This window comes from Wolffia australiana, chromosome 7 (genome assembly GCF_029677425.1).
Source record: "Wolffia australiana isolate 7733 chromosome 7, ASM2967742v1".
Classification (NCBI taxonomy): Eukaryota; Viridiplantae; Streptophyta; class Magnoliopsida; order Alismatales; family Araceae; genus Wolffia; species Wolffia australiana.
The window spans coordinates 9,903,564-9,922,192 of record NC_135841.1 but is presented as its reverse complement, the minus strand read 5'-3'; the positions used below and the strand labels follow the sequence as shown (position 1 = coordinate 9,922,192).

The 18,629-nt window shown below is 44.2% G+C and overlaps 2 protein-coding genes across 7 annotated transcripts; both read left to right on the top strand.

The window, feature by feature from the left end:
- The first annotated feature begins 832 nt into the window (after positions 1 to 832).
- On the top strand, positions 833 to 3,971 carry LOC144705847 (ankyrin). The gene is made up of 4 exons (XM_078578684.1): positions 833 to 1,292; positions 2,185 to 2,460; positions 2,526 to 2,663; positions 2,740 to 3,971. The coding sequence occupies exons 1-4, from the start codon at positions 894 to 896 to the stop codon at positions 3,961 to 3,963; spliced, it is 2,037 nt and encodes a 678-aa protein (XP_078434810.1). The 5' UTR covers positions 833 to 893; the 3' UTR covers positions 3,964 to 3,971.
- Positions 3,972 to 4,062: 91 nt separating this feature from the next.
- On the top strand, positions 4,063 to 18,418 carry LOC144705463 (RNA helicase family protein). 6 transcript variants are annotated; one of them, XM_078578150.1, is made up of 17 exons: positions 4,063 to 4,295; positions 4,976 to 5,068; positions 5,168 to 5,272; positions 5,570 to 5,627; positions 5,730 to 5,787; positions 6,270 to 6,322; positions 6,399 to 6,515; positions 14,115 to 14,206; positions 14,592 to 14,678; positions 14,909 to 15,123; positions 15,211 to 15,303; positions 15,477 to 15,600; positions 15,690 to 15,837; positions 16,539 to 16,608; positions 16,700 to 16,860; positions 17,174 to 17,349; positions 18,118 to 18,418. In XM_078578150.1, the coding sequence occupies exons 1-17, from the start codon at positions 4,096 to 4,098 to the stop codon at positions 18,263 to 18,265; spliced, it is 1,998 nt and encodes a 665-aa protein (XP_078434276.1). In that variant the 5' UTR covers positions 4,063 to 4,095; the 3' UTR covers positions 18,266 to 18,418. The 6 variants fall into 6 exon arrangements, 5 of the variants coding, with proteins under 5 accessions (XP_078434276.1, XP_078434275.1, XP_078434277.1 ...); XR_013582045.1 differs by lacking the exon at positions 18,118 to 18,418 and adding an exon at positions 16,930 to 17,075 and having other exon boundaries at positions 5,570 to 5,787; positions 17,174 to 17,308; XM_078578149.1 differs by having other exon boundaries at positions 5,570 to 5,787.
- The last annotated feature ends 211 nt before the right edge of the window (positions 18,419 to 18,629 follow it).

The following is an 18,629-nucleotide window of genomic DNA, read 5'->3' as shown; positions in this document are numbered from 1 at the left end:
GGATTAAGGATTTGACGGTTTGGGACGACTCCAAAAAACGAGACGGGGCTAAAACCATCCCGAACCAGCCTGCATTCCCATCCCAGACGATCGTGGACTATACATTCAAATACAAAGACTGATTCCGCAAAACTAAAATAAATAACGATAGGAAATCGGAATCGCAGGAAATAATTCAAAGGATTACTCGAGTGTTTAGGGATAATTCTAGATTCCGCAAAAGTATAAGAAATAAGGACAGGAAATTGGCATCGCAGGAAATAACTCAAAGGATTACTCGAATGTTTAGGGATAATTCTAGACTCCGCACAAATATAAGAAATAACGACAGGGAAGTGGCATCGCAGGAAATAATTCAAAGGATTAATCGAACGTTTAGGGATAATTCTAGACTCCGCAAAAGCAAAAGAAATAACGACAGGAAACTGGCATCGCACGGAATAATTCAAGGATTACTCGAATTTTAAGGGACAATTCTAGAATATGCAATCAAATCCGCATTACCAAACTGGCAAAGGCACATGAATCCGCCGCCGCCGCCATGAACTCCCATCGACAGAAGCCCGTGACTGGCGGCGCCGCTGCCGGCGTACGATCCTCAACCCACGCTCCGCACTAACTCCTCAGCGCCTCCCCGTTTCCTGCAAACTTAGCCTCTCTCACGTGACGAACACAGCAACAGAGCCTCTAATTTTAAATTCTAAGGGTATTTCCGTCCTTTCAATCCAGACCCGGACGACGACACCTCATTCGTCACCCGTCCGTCTTATTCCGTCGTCCGTCGTTCTTTAATGCCACCAATCGCTATAAATTCTCTGTACCAGCTTCTCTCTCCTCGGTGCATTCTGGCGCGCTTTTCTTTCAAGTTTTCCGAAGAGGGGAGGAGCTTGGGCATGGTGACAATGGCGACGGTAAGGCAGCTCCCGAGCGCTGATCTTCGAGTTAGAAGGGAGATGGCGGTCTTCGCTCATGGCGGAGTAGGGTTCCGGGGAGGGAGGATGGTGTCGGCGCAGCAAGTTTTCCCTGTGGATTACGAAGTGGAAGTTTCTCAGAGGCTGGTGGAAGCTGCGAAGAGGGGAGATCTGTCGGCTGCGATCGAGTGTCTTGCGGATCCTTGTGTTGATGTTAACTTCGTTGGAGCTGTTTCGCTGAAGATCCGGAAGGCGGTTGTTGTTCTTCATGAGGAATCGGCGGATGAGGTTCGAATCGAGTACGAGGAGTTGCGCACGTATGTCTCTGCACTCTTCCTCGCTGCGCATTCTGCGGATATCCAGCTGGCGCGGAAGTTGCTGGTGAGGTCAATCTCCTTATGTGTTTTGTTCTGATCTGTTTTAGTTTTTAAAGGACTTCTGCGATCTTGAATTTACTTGCTTGTTCTATGCATCGGAAAGAGGGTGAATGCATGTCGGGATAGGGATTTTGGTCGCTGGTTGTTTTCTGTGGAATTATCCTTGGTTTTTCTTTTTTGAATGGTGGTTATAAGTTTTCCAAGCTACGCCGGCGTTTTAATCCAATCCTCCATCAAATTTTTGTCCGTTTCAAGGTATTTACAGGTTTTTTTGAAGTAATTCTTCGGAAAACTTGATTTTGCATTTAGTGCAAAAACCCAAAAAAAACGCGAAAATTCTTCAAAAATCAAGTCCTCTGCCTGATTTAGCGTCGATTTTTTCCTCTGAACATCTTTTGAACGGTTCTTCTCAGAAAGCAATCTGCATTGTATTCCTCTTTCTTTCTGGTTTTGGCATTCAGCCATTCATTTTAATCTTTAAGAACAAGCTGGTTTGTCGCCATTTTACCGGTTCATCTTGTAAACAGCTGTTCTTGTAAACAGATGTCCATGTATTTCTAGTATTTTTTCTACTTTTGTGACTCCCGTCACAGCAATTACATCGTTCTCATTTTTATGTAGTTAATCTGTGACCTACCGAAAATTAATCTCATTAAAATCTTAAAAATAGCAATGCATTGATGATGCCTTTTTTCTTTCCCTCTTTGCTTATGACTTAAGGTCAAACCTCATGTTCTGCTTTCCATATGGTCAAACCTCAAGTTCGGTAAAATTTAGGCACTGTAAAAATGCAGATGTACCCTCTATTCGAGTAATAAATGGAGGTATATCCTCTATTCGATTAAACATGCGTTGACCGACAGATCTTAACTGATTAGTGCGGGTGTTTGAAACAGAGTGCAGGCGCAGACGTCAACCAGAAGCTGTTCTTGGGCTTCGCCATGACTGCTGCGGCCAAAGAAGCGCATGCAGACATGGCAGAGCTTCTCCTCAAATCTGGTGCATCCCAGCAGGCCTGTGAGGAGGCGTTGTTGGAGGCGTGTTGCCATGGTCATGCAACAGTGGTCGACCTTCTCATGGCTTCAGACCTGATCAGACCACGAGTCGCAGTCCGAGGCCTCATCATGTCCTCTGCTCGCGGCTTTGTCAATGTCGTGGAGTCCCTCCTCAAGGTTATTTGCTCTTCAACTTTAAACCCTCAACCCTAAACCCTAATGATTAAAATCTTGTTCTTCAGCATGGAGTGGACGCAAACGCCACTGGCCGACTGCTGCTCCAGTCTGCCAAGCCTCCCCTCCATACCAATGCCGACTGCTCAGCCCTCATCGCGGCAGTTGTGTCCCGTCAAGTCTCTATAGTCAAAAAACTATTGGAGGTAATGTAAAACCCTAGATCCTAGTACACTGGGTTTGAACTTCTGCGTTGACTTTTTCTTGTTTTGAATTTCTAAGGCTGGGGCAGAGACCGACGTCGAGACGAGGCTGGGGGGTTGGTCGTGGGATCGGGCCACGGGTGAGGAGATCCGGGTCGGTGCTGGGCTGGCCGAGCCTTACGGTCCGGCGTGGTGTGCCATCGAGTACTTTGAGTCTTCTGGCACAATCCTCGGGCTTCTTCTTCGAGAACATCCCCTAAACGCCATAAGCAACGGCCGAGCGCTCCTCCACCATGCCATCCTCTGTTCCAATGTCCCCGCCGTTGACTTGTTGCTCAAGGCTGGTGCTGACCCAGACCTCCTGGCTCGGTCTGCTCCTGCCCCCCGGCCCATCCACCTGGCCGCCAGGCTCGGCCGGTCCGAGATCCTCCGCCGCCTCCTCGCTGCGGGGTGCCATGTGGACTCCCGGATGGGGTCCGGGCATACGGCGTTGACCGTTGCCGCAGTCCATGGTCAGCGTGAGTGCCTCTGCATACTTGCCTTGGCTGGCGCTGACTTCGGTCTGGTCAGCCACTGCCGGCTCAGCAAGGAAAGGAGGGACCTTCTCGAGGGGGTGATGCTGGAGTTAACCTTGGAGAACAGTGGCGCTGCCGGGCGCTTCTGCGCGCTGCACTGTGCGGCGAGGCGGGGGGACCAAAATGCCGTGGTGCAGCTTCTACAGAGCCGATGCTTTGGCGTGGACGTGGCCGACGCGGACGGATACACTCCATTGATGCTGGCGGCGAAGGAGGGCCATGTTGGCGTGTGCCGGCTCCTCATCGCCTCGGGAGCTCGATGTGGCGTCAGCACCGGCCGAGGTGAGACAGTGCTGTCGCTGGCTCGGGGGGAAGCAGAGGGCGTGATCCTCGACGAGCTCGCACGTGCACTCGTAGTCGGCGGCGCTGCTCTGAAGAAGCACACTAAGGAGGGGAGGGGAAAGCCACACGTGAGGACAGCGAGGATGGTTGACGGGGAAGGAGTGTTGACGTGGGGAGAAGGCAGGCGGCGCAATGTGGTTTGCTGTGAAGCCGAAGTCGGGCCGAGCAGTGGGTTTGTGAAGAACCGGAAGGGAAAGGCGGATGTCGCCGAGCCCGGTCTGTTCAGGGTGCGGACCGTTGACGGCAGGGAGGTACACTTCTCGTGCCTCGCTGGCGGCGCAGAGGCGGCACGGCTTTGGGTCAGAGGCGTTCGCCTTCTTTTCCAGTCCACTTGTAAACAAGTCTTCTTCTCCAAGTCAAAAGTCTGTATTCCCAATCCAAGTTGACTTTTTGACTTTTGGGCCTGTTGACTATTTCGTTGCGTCGCAGGGTTTTTTTGCACAATCGGACGACTGAATTTATTTATTTCTTTGCGTGATCTTCCCGCCCGTTTCTGCCCTCGCCGGAGGTGGCTGGCTATGGCGGTTCTTCCGATTCTCGAATTCGAGGACACGATCGTGGAGACCGTGGCGGCAAATCCGGTAGTGGTGATCATCGGAGAGACTGGCTCCGGGAAGAGTACTCAGCTTTCGCAGATCCTGCACCGGCGAGGTTACTCGAAGAAGGGGATGATTGCCGTCACACAACCGCGGAGAGTGGCCGCCGTCTCTGTCGCTAGGTAATCCCTCTCCATTTCGCGGATTGGATGAATGCCGTTTTTACGCGATCGCTCTGGCACTGGAATCGCAGTCTCGATTATTGGAATTTTCTTGAATCATGACATCTAACCTTAGGCTTTGGGCCAGTACTTTATTTTCCTGAGCTTGGTTTCGTAAAAACTATCCTACTTCCTGCCTGATGATAAGTTTCTGTTAAACTTGAAAATTTTGAAGTCCGACGAGCTCGAACTAATGTGTTCCAGCAGGCGAGATGACGTTACGTATAAATATACAATAAATTGGCTAAAAGAAATAGTTGTTTGCATCTTCTGATGAGAATCTTACTTTTTGGAGCTTAAAATGGCAATGTGAGTACTCGAAAAATTATTCAATCGTGTTTTCTTGTCGATTTGGTGCTCTCCTTCATAACTATGTCAAAGTCACCGTAGTCGATTCTTTTGCAGAAACAGTGTTACACGTTGCTCAATTAAAGCTAACGTTTTGTGCACTGAGCTTCACATGTGATTTGATTGAGAATGAGCGCTAATCGTTCTTATGTTGAAACTGTATTTACGCATCAGTTTATTGGGTGGAGTGTCGAATTAGGTTAATGATCTGTCATGTGCGTTGGGTTAAAATCCATATCACGTGTCATTTCATTTCTTCCCGTTCTGACGTCCTTTCATCTCAATTTCTGTAGGAGGGTGGCACAAGAGCTGGGTGTTCGGCTCGGTGATGAAGTGGGTTATACGATTCGTTTTGAAGACCGTTCTTCTGATATTACCCGGATCAAGTTAACGCATTCAATTTTTTTGATCTAATGCCACGTCTTTTTCGTTCCCTTGCATCCAAATTTATTGTTTTTTGCGTATTCATTTTGTTTGGAACTAAGGTACCTTACAGATGGCTGCCTCCTTCGTGAAAGTTTATCATCCATGGATCTCAATAAGTACTCTGTCATTATACTGGACGAAGCTCATGAGAGGAGCTTAAATACGTAAATTTCCAGACCTGTCTCTGTTTTTCTGTAATGAAAGTTCCTAGGATCATGTTAGACTGCAGGTTAAAATGTCACTTCTTATTTATTAGGAAGTTTTTTGTAAAATTGTCATAGTCTATCTGCCTACTTCAGGTAGATAGAACTTGAAATGAAAATGGACCACTCTAATGTTTGCATAAATACTAGTCATCCAAATTTGTTAGTCCACTATATACTGTTATTTTTCCACGTCAATGTATTTCACTTTATTGTTAACCATATAAATATGTTCTCATGGTGTTATTTTTTGAGCAGTGACATTCTACTCGGGTTGGTGAAACGTCTGGTTAGTCTGCGGGGCTCAAATCTCAAGGTTCTTATTACTTCTGCCACACTTGATGGCGTCAAAGTATCCAAATTTTTCTCCAACTGTCCGGTGTTAAATGTACCGGGCACATTGTTTCCTGTGGAAAAGCTCTACAGCAAGGAGCGTCCTACAAATTACATTGAATCTTCTCTGAAAACTGTCCTAGGTATCACCTGAAAGTTGGATTCCAGCCAAACTGATATCAATGTTAAATTTCTCTTTAAATCTCTCAATGAGAAATTCTCTCTTGAAATCTTTTTATCTTCAGTTAAATTTCTGGTGACTTTAATTTCGGGGTCATACTGACGATCGCTTCCAAATTTTTAATGAAGAACTTTCCAAATATTACTGGATAATTTGCTTTGTAAGACTTCAAATTGATCTGTATCACCAATCAATGACTTCTACCAGACTTATGGAATTCGTTCCAGATTTTGTTTGAATCATGCCGTCAGTTACCAGATAATCTGTAACGGAGAAAACATGATGAGATAGTTTCACTAACATCAAAAAATGCATGTGAAGATAGTTTATCAGCGAAAAGACCATATATCATCTATTAAATTATTTTTTCTATTTTATGTTGATTGGGTCAGTCTAGATTCTACGGATTTCTTTTTTGATTTATTTGGTTAACGTCTTCAAAAGATATTCACACAAAGGAGCAGCCGGGTGATATCCTCATATTCATGACGGGAAAGGTGTGCCACTTGCTTACTTTTTACTTTTGGACTTGTACTGTCTTCTACGCTGACAGATTTTCTCATATGATAATAGGATGACATTGAAAAAATGATAAAAAAGCTGGAGGAAAGAATAATGGAACTAGAAGAAGGATCCTGTATGGATGCTGTTGTCCTACCACTTCATGGATCTTTGCCTCCCGAAATGCAGGTTATAGATTACCAATTTTACTGTCGTTGTTTTATACTTGTCTTTATTTATGTGGACTATGATTATTATCGCCCTCGACATATTTCCTTATTTTCTTTCATCTTTTTGTATTTCCCCTTTTTGTTTTCTCAAAACCAGACATGTACCACTATACGGTTGTTATACTTTTACCTTATTAGGGGACGACTGTAAACTTACAGATTTTGGGCTGTATGGGCTCAAAAAAATTGTAACATATTGTGAGAGCCAAAGACTTGATTGAGAAATAGAAACGTTCTATTTTCTCCTCATTTCTTAGGGTTAATATATACAGATACGAAAAAATATATTTACAGATACGAAGGTAACACTAAAGACTTTTCATGTCCCTTAACAGGAAGATGCAAAACAATGGGAAATATGGCAACAGTCACATCTCCTCAAATTGTGTACAGACGTGGGCATCAAGAGTATGCCCTTCGCACACAATTTGAGGACATCTCACAGAGAAGATAATGAGTAACCAAATTCGATTTACTTCTCCCTTTATCAATAGGATATCTCCAGCAAGCGGCGGCAAGGATGACTCATCTGCCACTTAGGATGGAACCAGAATCGCCATCAATTTTCTCCTGATTTGGAAGCACGATAATCTTTTTCGGCCATCAAGGTCGATGTTAATTGAGTTAAAAATAATTAGTGACCAAACTTGTTAAGAACTAGAGACGGTACAAAAAGTTGAAAATAGACCCAACAGCTAGTACCATCCCATGAGATGTCCAAGCAAAAGTGATCAGGACCTGACACAGGGTAACTATTTGCTGTTCTTAGGCCTGGGTCATGGAGCGCTTGTCACAATTCCATTGAGAACGGTTTATGGGAGATGTACAAGCTCTCTTCCATTGTCATTGGGTTTACTAATTGTGATTAATGGAAAGAGAAAAAAGAAGAGAGAAGAATTTGGGGCAAGAAGGAATAATTTTTATTGCTGAACTGGGCCCCCTTTTATAGAAGAAAAACTTCACTTGTTAGAAAGGGAATATTCCTAAGGAATATTCCCTGTTTCCAACGGTCATATATTTTGAATATATGACTGTTTGAAACAGAGAGGTCCAGCTGCTTTTAAAGCAGCTGGACTCTCCAACGGCTGGGTTTCAGCCGTTGGAGAGTTGGGCCTGACTGTGGTCAGGCCCAACAGATATTAGGCCCTACTGGGCTAATATATGGGCCCTACTGGGCCTACACTAATGGGCCCTTAATGGGCCCTTGGTGGAAGTTAGGCGGCCCATGTTGGGCCTGAAGTAGTTATTTTTATTAATATCTCCTAGGTTAGGCTATTACAGAGTACAAGGCCTCGGGCCCATTAGTTAGCTTAAACCCTACTAAGTATCCTCCATGACCTAACACCCCCCCGCAAGTTGGGTATAGATGTTGATCATGCCCAACTTGGACACCAACACCTGGAATTGTGGGCCGGGGATGCCCTTCGTGAAGATGTCCGCGGTCTGTTCCAACGTAGGAACATATTGCGGGACTATGTGTCCTTCGTCAATGTTCTGCTTGATGTAATGCCTGGCCACTCGTGCGTGTTTCGATGCGCTCATGTTGGGCGGGTTCTTCGCCATCGCAATGGCTGATTTGCTGTCTGACTGCAAAATCATACCTTTACCGTCATATAAGCGTAGGTCCTTCAGGATGCCTTGGAGCCACATGCCCTCGCAGACTCCCTTCTTCAAGGCTCGAAGCTCTGCTTCGGCACTTGAGAGGGAAACTTCCTTTTGCTTCTTGCTGCGCCATGTAACAAGGTTGCCACCGAGGAAGCTACAGTACCCGGAGGTAGAGCGGCTGTCTTCAAAGGACCCTGCATAATCAGAGTCAGTGTATAAAGTAACACTAGGCTCACCTCCTGTCCGGAAGTACAGTCCCTGTCCAATAGTTCCCTTCAGGTAGGCTAAAATTCTGTCTGCTGCGCCTTGATGAGACTCCCGTGGATCGTTCATGAACTGACTCAGGGAGTTAACTGCAAACGCAATATCAGGTCTCGTATGATTGAGGTATAGGAGTTTACCAATGAGCCTCTGAAACGAGGTCCTGTCCACGAGCATCCTTCTCATGCTGTTGTGCCTTCAGTTTGACATTAATGTCGACTGGTGTGGCGGTTGGACGACAGTCCAGCTTACCGGTTTCTTTCAACAAATCTAGAATGTACTTGTGCTGAGACAGTACAATCCCAGTCCCTGAGTATGCCACTTCAATTCCTAAAAAATACGTTAGAAGTCCAAGCGATTTAATATCAAATGATGAAGACAGGTACCTTTCAAGGTTCTGAATTTCTTCGTCATCGTTCCCTGTTATGATTATGTCATCCACATAAACAATTAATATTGCTACCTTACCTTCCTTACCGTGCTTTATGAAAAGTGTATGGTCTCCTTCGCTCTGGAAGTATCCTGCTGTCAACATGGCCCGAGAGAACTTACCGAACCATGCTCTGGGGGACTGCTTAAGTCCGTATAGGGACTTTCTGAGGCGGCAGACGTCGCTGGGTTTGTCGCTTACCTGATATCCAGGAGGTTGTGCCATATATACCTCCTCTTCAAGTTCTCCATGTAGGAAAGCATTCTTCACGTCGTACTGGTGTAGTTTCCATTTGTAGATTGCTGCTAGTGCAATCAGGATTCTGACCGTGTTTAGTTTTGCGACCGGGGCAAACGTCTCATTGTAGTCAATCCCATATGATTGCGTATACCCCTGGGCCACCAATCTGGCTTTGTGTCTTGCAATTGACCCATCTGAATGGTACTTAACCGTAAAGACCCATCTACAACCTACTACCTTTTTTCCCATAGGGAGAGGGCCTACTTCCCAGGTGCCGTTCTTCTTAAGTGCTTCCATCTCCTCGTCCATTGCCTCTCTCCATTCTAAGGATGTCAGAGCTTCTCTGACGTTCTTTGGGAGAGACATAGCTATCATAGCCTGCACAACCTGAGTGTATTCTGGGGAAAAACGACTGTAGGAGACATAGTTGCTTACCGGATAGATTTTGGTCTTCGTACACTTCCGGGTTCCTTTACTAACCGCAATCGGCCATCCATAGTTGCTTCGGTTTGGTTCTTCTGCTGGTATTTGTTCTTCACTTATGGCGTCGGCTATCGGGCGTGGTCCCTCATTTTCTGTCAAATCCGGCACAGTGCCCTCTTCAAGTTCCTCTGCACTATCCCTATGGGAAAAACAACTAAACTCCATACCTTGGCATCTCCTTCCTCTGATTCCAAGTAGTCCCCGGATCTGTCTGTTGTCTCATAAAACATCCTGACCTCGTCGAATCTTACATCTGCAGAGATGTACACTTTCCTTGACTCCGGATGGTAGCACTTATACCCTTTCTGCATGGTAGAGTAGCCCAAAAATCGCACTTTACTGCCCGATGATCCAATTTACCTGCATTGTGGACATAAACATACACAACACAGCCAAATACTTTGGCCGGCAGGTTAGTCTTTAATGTTATGTTAGGAAATTCAGCGGATAATAGGTCGATTGGGGCCTTGAGTCCCAATGTCTTTGACGCTGTCCTATTTATGAGGTGTGTGGCTGTAGCTACTGCCTCAGTCCAGAGATGTTTAGGGCAATTTCCCTGAAATAGGAGTGCCCTGGCCGATGTCATAATATGGCCAATTTTCCTTTCAGCAAGCCCATTTTGCTGAGGAGTATTCACACATGAAGATTGATGAACAATTCCCTTCATTTCCATGTAGTTATTTACTTCTCCACAGAAGTATTCCTTGGCGTTGTCTGATCTCAAACATTTAATCCTTTTCCCAAACTGATTTTGAATCATTTCGCAAAATAACAGAATAATAGATGGTACTTCTGCCTTGGATTTCATTAGATATACCCATGTATACCTTGTGAAATCATCTACGAAGAGAACAAACCATTTCTGGTGGGATAAACCAGATATGGAGCAGGGGCCCCATACATCACTATGAACACACTCGAAGGCCGAGGAGGCTCTGTGGTTCGTACTGACGTATGGGGATCGTTTGAGTTTCGCAATTGGCAACTCTCACAAATTAAATTTTCAAAAGGAATTCCTTTAAACATATGAGGATGCAACTGTTTTAAGATATGAAATGAGGTGTGTTCTAGTCTCCTATGAAGAATGATGCCCCGCTCCTCGCTCTGGGCAGTATAGACCATCGACTGCCCTTCTCCTTCCCGTGATTCATCTAGCATGAGAAGACCACCTCTCCGGTTAACAGATGAAATCTTCTGTCCGGTGTCCTTTACACATAAAAAACAGCAGTCAGAATCCAAGGAGAACCGCCACCCGGTATTCTCCACTAGCTGAATTAGAGACAAAAGATTTGCCTTTAATTCAGGAACGTGAAGAACACCCTGCAAGATTTTTCCTTTAATGAGGATTGTTCCTCTTCCTTCTACCCGTAGGACTCCACCATTGGCGGTAAAAACTTTAAGATTCCCCTTCTTAGACTCATAAGTCTGAAATAAGGACCTGTGGGGTGACATGTGATCTGTCGCCCCTGAATCCAACACCCATGATACTGAAATTGATTTAGTATTTGTAAAAGTGGTAAATGCGAAACACTTACCAGACTGCACGAGGGATGTTGAGCTCATCTTCTGCAGGATTTTGCTTATTTCCGCTTGAATAAGCTTCTGAATGTCGCTCCCTGATTCCTCCTTCTCGGTGGAGGGTGGTTGGTCGCCTTCGCTGGCCACGTAGGCCTTCTTCTGCTGACCTGGGTTCCAGGTCCCTTTCTTGATCTGCTCCTCCTTCCACGCCAGCCTTCGGCAGTCCCGCTTGATGTGCCCTGGCTTTCTGCAGTACCCACAGATCAGTTCTGAGGTGTTACCTTCCTTTGGAGGGGCTTTGGCTTGCTGAGAAGATGGTGCCACAGGCTGTGGTGGTGCCCCAGGTTGAGACTCCGCGTTCGCTAAGTGAGCAGCAACGGTAGGTTTGGAGGTTTCCCCTCCCTTGCTACCCAATTTCTTCCTGCTTTCTGCTCCTTGGAGCTCTGAAATTGCCTCTGCTAGCGTGGGAAATCTTTCCCGGTGTAGCAGCTGACTTCGGAGGGTCTCGTACTCGGAATTGAGGCCCATCAGAAACTGCAGAGTTCTGAATTTTACTTCACGGAGGTATGAGGGGGAATTTTTATCACCTGTGGGCCACAGGAGATCTAATTCCCGCCAAATCGCCTTCAGCCTGGCCGAATAGGTGGAGATCGTCAGATTTCCTGCTTTAGCGTCCGCTCTTGCTCGCGGAGATCATAGACCCGAAAATCGCTGTGCATTTCTGCACATGACTTGTTGACTTCTAACCAGAGGTCCTTGACGCCGTCGATCAGAAGGTAGTCATCCTTCTGTTCGTCTTCCATATTCTTCAACATCCAATTCATAATGAGAGCCTCTTCCGACTCCCATACTTCCCAACCGGCTTCGTCTTCTGACGGAGCTTCTTCAGTCAGGTGTCTCCCAAGGTAGGCTGCCTTGAGAGCCCTCTGTACCATAGTGATCCATTTTTGGCCATTTAGGCCATTGTACTTCATGTCCAGGTCGGGTAGGACAGGCCTTCCCTGGACTGGTGTGGTGAACTGCATGGCGGCAGGGGCTGCTGGGGCAGCAGCTGGAGTGGAGGCAGCTTGGGAAGCCAGCTCCTCAGCCTCCTTTTCTGCTTTGGCTGTGGCTCTGGTTCTTCTGGTGGGCTTCAAACAGTGCTTCAGAAATGCCTCGAACAGGGCTTCAAACAGTGCTTCAGGAATGCTTCGAACAGAGCTCTAATGGAGACTTCAATCAGGGCTTCATAGGGCTTCAATCAGGGCTGCACTAGGTTCAGATCAAACCTTGCTCTGATACCATGTGATTAATGGAAAGAGAAAAAAGAAGAGAGAAGAATTTGGGGCAAGAAGGAATAATTTTTATTGCTGAACTGGGCCCTTTTATAGAAGAAAAACTTCACTTGTTAGAAAGGGAATATTCCTAAGGAATATTCCCTGTTTCCAACGGTCATATATTTTGAATATATGACTGTTTGAAACAGAGAGGTCCAGCTGCTTTTAAAGCAGCTGGACTCTCCAACGGCTGGGTTTCAGCCGTTGGAGAGTTGGGCCTGACTGTGGTCAGGCCCAACATATATTAGGCCCTACTGGGCCTAATATATGGGCCCTACTGGGCCTACACTAATGGGCCCTTAATGGGCCCTTAGTGGGAAGTTAGGCGGCCCATGTTGGGCCTGAAGTAGTTATTTTTATTAATATCTCCTAGGGTTAGGCTATTACAGAGTACAAGGCCTCGGGCCCATTAGTTAGCTTAAACCCTACTAAGTATCCTCCATGACCTAACACTAATTGAAGGGGTTGACTTGCCATCAGACCTCATGCCTTTTTCGACTGTGGTATATTGATTAGAAACCCGCAAGTTCCCATTCCGGAGTGCATGGGAAGGTGATAAGCGCCCCTTGCGTACATACATGTCAAGGAAAAGGAAGGCCAATAATACCGCTCGCGTGGAGTGAACCACACGTGGTGAATTCGAAAATAAAGGGCAGGAAATAAGCGGCTCCGAAGGTGGCAGGAAGTTGGTATAAATAGAGAAGAAGGGCTGGGCAGACGGGGACTTTTGGAAATCGACTTCAAGAAATGCTCCTGGAGATTCTCCTGCGTCGGGCCGCCGATCCGGCCGTCCCAGATCGTCACCTCTACCGTTCTTCGTTCCGAGATATTAGTTCTTTCCTTAATCATTTCTCTACTCCTTTCTCTGTAAGGATCTGGATATTGAATGATCGATCGTTGCTATCCGAGTGAAAGATATATGCATTTTCGTTGAGTTGGAGTTCTACCTTGAAGATTATCATATTCAATTGTTAGGTTGCTTGATATCCTAACAGAAGTGGGGGAAAAGACACTGGAATTGGTTGTCAGTGGAGGGAGAAGACATGCCCTGGTGGAATGGACATCATTCAGGCAAGCATCACCGGCTGAATGGACATCTCACGGAGAAGATAGACTTCAATATACAAAATGAACTTCGCGGCATTATTCTTGCCGGCAGAGATTTATTTTGTTTCATTTATTTGAAATATAGACTTGAAAAAGACTACAAGGCCCGAGTTATTGTCAAAAGATGGCAAAAAGTAAAACAATTAAGGTTAATGTATTATTGGGAAAAGGCATTATGAAGAAGTATCAAGGACTTTTGCTGGAGTTCTTTGTTGGGAATTCAACATACCAAAAAAGTTGATCGCTGATGATGATGTAGCCTAGATCTTCATCACCATTTTAAAGTGGAGCACAGATTGCAACGAGTATGTTTTCAATGCATCATGTATTTCGTCGGAGGTCGATTGCCGTTTTGCCAGTTTTAAAATTTCATGATTTATCTTTGTAGGCCGGAGGGTCACCGATTTTGTGTGATCTTTCTGATCTTTCTTAAAAAAAATGATTTATCTTAGTAGGGCCCCATCTATAACTTAAATGCCTGTGTCTTCGTGCTAGTCATTTCACTGTTTTTTTTTTTTTTGTGGCTGTAGTCTGAGACTGCCATCCCCATGTTTATTGAAGTCCTTTATATCTTAATCACTTAACTCTTTTCCGTTAGGTCCGAGTGTTCAGTCCGCCTCCTCCAAACTGTCGCCGAATCATCGTAGCCACAAACATAGCTGAGACGTCCTTGACCGTTGACGGTGTCGTGTAAGCTCTTTTTCAAGAAAATACTAATTTGATAAGTTCTCAAATATGTGTGATTTTCGGGTGCAAATTTTTATTTCATTTTCATTCTTACGTTGCATGGAAAAGCACTCACCAAAGGGCTTTGACTATTATCACTCTTAATTTCTGGGGTTGTAAGATCCAGATATGGAATGGAGTTTGACTTTCTTTAACTTTTTAATGCGTTCATGCCTAGTGGAAAGGTTATGTTTTTGGGTTCTGTACCGTGACATTCTAAGATGAAAATGAAAGTGGAGACTCCTGAAGAAACATGATTGTCCAGTCTGAGAACCATAACTGTTAGCAAGATAATTTTACTAAAGCACCGGTCCTCTGTCCTTGACACTCTGATATGATTCCATTTCAGGTACGTTGTTGATTCTGGATATGTTAAGCAACGTCAGTATAATCCATCTACGGGAATGTACTCTCTTGACGTCGTCCAAATTAGCAGGTTCAAAGATAGGATTATATCATTTTTTAGTGCATGATTTGGGCACTCATTGATGAGAATTTTGGGGTTAGTTCAATCTGTAAAGCATCAATTTTAAGTCTCAGCGGTGTATCTTTCCCTATAGGCTGCGCTTACTTCTATAATTTAAGTTGTTGGATTTTTCATAAAGTTAATGCTTATCATGTTACATCCGTTGTGCATAATTTTAACTCTTTAGATCTGTTGATCAGAGTTCAAGCTGATCAGCGCGCAGGACGTGCTGGAAGAACTCAGCCTGGAAAGTGTTATCGATTATATCCTTATAAGACGTACCTTGAGGAATTTCTGGATGCTACAATTCCCGAGATACAGCGCTCATCACTGGCTGGCACTGTTCTTTATCTCAAATCTCTTGATCTTCCAGACCTCGACATTCTACGCTTTGATTTCCTTGATCGACCTTCACGTATGGGGAAATTTTTTTATCATTATGCTTTTTTTTTGTTTGCGAGGGGTATTTTACCATGTTCATCCTTTTAATGCACGATCCCAGGTGAATCCCTCGAGGATGCTCTGAGACAATTATATCTGATTGATGCAATTGATGAAGATGGGGTTATTACACAAATTGGACGCAAAATGTCTGGTGGGTTCTCGCACTCTTACTTGATTTTTCAGTCTTCTTCTCTAGGCCTCCGTAGAGAGTAGAATTCTCAACGTTTTCCGTTTCTTATACTTCTTTTTTCGACCTAATGTGGTGTTTTAAATGGATCCTTGATAACATGAATATTCATATTTTGGGCTCTCCAACTTGTGCAGAGCTACCGCTGGAGCCTTCACTTTCTCGGACTCTGATTGAAGCAAATGAATTGGGTTGCTTATTTGAAGCCCTTACAGTTGCTGCAATGCTGTCTGCGGAGATATCAGTAAACTCTGCTCGAAGGTTTTTCTCATTCTTTTAAAACTCTCTCTCAGCTAGATTTGTGTGTTGACTTCCAGCTTTGTTGAACTTCAAGCTATTTCAATGTGCAGCAAAGGGGATCCAAGAAAGAGGAAGAAACCTATATCACCCTTGCCCGATGGCTCTGGATTTGGGGATCATATTCAGTTGCTCCAAGTATATGAAAGCTGGGACCGGGCAGGTTTCACAGCAGATTGGTGCATAGATCATGATATACAGGTGTGTGGACTTTTGCCTTCCACATTTACATCCGAAAAATGCAAGAGAAAATTTTTTCTGATCAGTGTGCCTTCTTTTTTCTCTTCTGTTTACACGTTCCATGTTGGGTTGGCGGACAATCACCATCGTCATCCCTAAATATCATTGTCATCATCCTCATCTATGTTTTGGTTTTGACGAGTAACAATGATGATTCAATGTTGACTAATGGTTTACAATGACGATGATGGTTCTTAAAACGGAGAATGATAATGACAGCAATTCATCATTATCATCATCCTCTCGCCACCATTATTGTTGTGGCAGGTCACTCTTTGCCCGACGTTACCCTCATATATATATACGGGTTTGCAGTGACGTGGACTTAATGGGTGTAGCTTAACGGTAGCGAATGCGATAATCCATAAGCTATCAGATCTCATAAGATCAATAACACAATATGTAAGAAATACATGGACTTAAATGAAATAAAAGCAAAAGCAAAATTATGATGCCCTATGAAATCATCATATTTGGGCTTGGATGAATGACAATCACATTAGCATTTTTTTCATCAGCGATGGATGAGAATGACGGTGACGATCACAATTCGTCATCGTTGAGTCAGAAACCTAGTACAAAGACCCATGTTTTTTAAAAAAATCAGTTCCTTTCCTATGTTGGATCAGAAGAGTCTCATCCCCTAGTGAAAATATTGGCAGGTGCGGGGAATGATGTTTGCCAAAGACGTTCATAAGCAACTCCGTCAGATAATGCATAAGATGGCGAAGGGTGAGTAAAATGGTCAACGATGCTGACATGATGAGAAAAAAATGGGCGTTTTCCTGAGGTTCATTCAATCTTCTATGGTTGACTACGTCAGATCCTGCAGAAGTAGATTTAGCACCAAAACGAAGACGAAGGGAAGAGGATTATAGGAAGCTTAGGAGGGCTTTGTGCAAGGGTTATGGAAACCAACTCGCCGAGAGGATGCTCCACCACAATGGTTATAGGAGCATTGGTTTCAGGTCACAGCTTCTTCAGGTCTCCATCTCAAATCCCCCCCAAGTTTTGATCCTTGAACTGCGAGTAAGGTTCGCGGACGGATGACAGGCAACAGTTTGGGGCAGACACAATGGGACTGAACAGAACGTCAATCAGTCATTCATCACCGGGCCTGCCGTTGCGAGGGGCGATTGTAAAGTTTAGAGTGATGAAACGGAAACTGATAACGGAACGGAACATATGACTGATGACGGGTTGGGTTTTGCTCCATTCTGTTTGCCATCCGTCCATGAGCCTGAACTGTGAGCAGTGGCAAAGTGGTTTTTGGCTTTGAATGGTTTTTTTGTTGCAGGTTCACCCGTCGTCTGTGCTGAAGGGGGACGAGGACGGGGTCTTGCCAGACTATGTGGTCTATCACGAGCTTATAGCCACTCCGCATCCGTTCATGAGGAATGTCTGCTCGGTGGAAATGGCTTGGGCCGTGCCCATCTTGAGGAAGCTTGAAAAACTCGATGTCAATAAGCTCAGGTAGATTAAGAGTCGTTATGGTTCTCAAATTTTGATGTTTTTTTCTTCATTTTTCTCAAGATTTTTCTTGAATGATCGGAATTTGTTGTGGTTCTTGTAATTTGATGAGTTTCCTTGTTGGGTAAAACTTCATCGTGTCTCAAAATTTGTTGCGTTTTTCTGTAGTTTTTCGTTTTATATTTCTTTGAACTCCATCATTGCTCTCCAAATTCGATAATTTTTACTCAAATTTTCCCCAGATTTCTCTTCGTGGATCAAAATTTGTCATAACTCTTACATTTTGACTGAATTTTCTCAAAGTTTCTCTGTCTCTCTCTTCATGGATCAGCTGTCATGGTCATTGTTCTCAAAACGTGATGTTTCTTCCTTGATGGATCAAACTTCGTCCTGGTTTTCAACATGCTATGTTTTTCCTATAGTTTTTTCCCTCAAAAATTCATGGAGCGACTTCGTCATGACTTTCTGAATTTGATAGATTTTCTTTAATGTTCTCAAAATTTTCTTGATTGGTCTTTTTTTGCCACTGTTCTCAGAATCTTGTTACTTTCTCCCAATTTTTCATGATGGATCCCACTTCGTCTTAGTTTTCATATTTTACTGTATTTTCCGTCATTTTCTCCAAAAAAATCTCGAATGATCTAGCTAGTCATTTTCTCATAATTTGATGGCTTTTTCTTATTTCTTCCAAATAAGTTTCTCATTTATCAACTTCCCTCGTGGTTCTCAAAAAAATACTGAAATTTGATTGTGCTGGTGTTTCTCAAACAGTGGTGCATCCGATGTTCGAAAAGAAGTGACCGGAGTCGCTGACGAGGTCAATATCTCGAATAAAGAGGTTAGTGTGGAGAAAGATGTGGGTGATAAAATCCGTGCCGCCAGAGAGCGATATCTTGCCCGAAAAGGAAATAAATCTTGAGCATGCCAATTTTATCATATTTCACAATTGTTAGGGGTAATTTGAACTTAGCTCTGTCTACAATAGTTTTCACCTTTCTGCGTATCTTAGAAAAAAAATAAAGTGGGATGGAATTGATTCACTATGGATTCATGCAGAGTCGTTTTTTACTCAGTTCTGTCCTTACGTTTTTATTTTATCTATTTACTTTACTTTTCGGTTCGTCCATCTAGGAATTAAGGAAATCATTTACCCTGCTAAGGTTTGGCAAGAAAACAAATAAAACCAGAGATTGACTTAAAAGTTTCCAATGATGTAAGTCGATTCAAGTTACAATCTACGAATTTTCTTTTTTAATTACTGTCGAGTTCAATTTAAATCAGGG

Bases quoted from the DNA above. Each gene is read 5' to 3' on its own strand.
- LOC144705847 (XM_078578684.1), top strand. From the start codon at position 894: ATGGTGACAATGGCGACGGTAAGGCAGCTCCCGAGCGCTGATCTTCGA. The intron at 2,461-2,525 runs GTTATTTGCTCT...CTTGTTCTTCAG, and splicing joins TCGTGGAGTCCCTCCTCAAG to CATGGAGTGGACGCAAACGC. The intron at 2,664-2,739 runs GTAATGTAAAAC...TGAATTTCTAAG, and splicing joins TAGTCAAAAAACTATTGGAG to GCTGGGGCAGAGACCGACGT.
- LOC144705463 (XM_078578149.1), top strand. From the start codon at position 4,096: ATGGCGGTTCTTCCGATTCTCGAATTCGAGGACACGATCGTGGAGACC. The intron at 14,207-14,591 runs GTAAGCTCTTTT...ATTCCATTTCAG, and splicing joins TTGACCGTTGACGGTGTCGT to GTACGTTGTTGATTCTGGAT. The intron at 15,838-16,538 runs GTGTGTGGACTT...AAATATTGGCAG, and splicing joins GCATAGATCATGATATACAG to GTGCGGGGAATGATGTTTGC.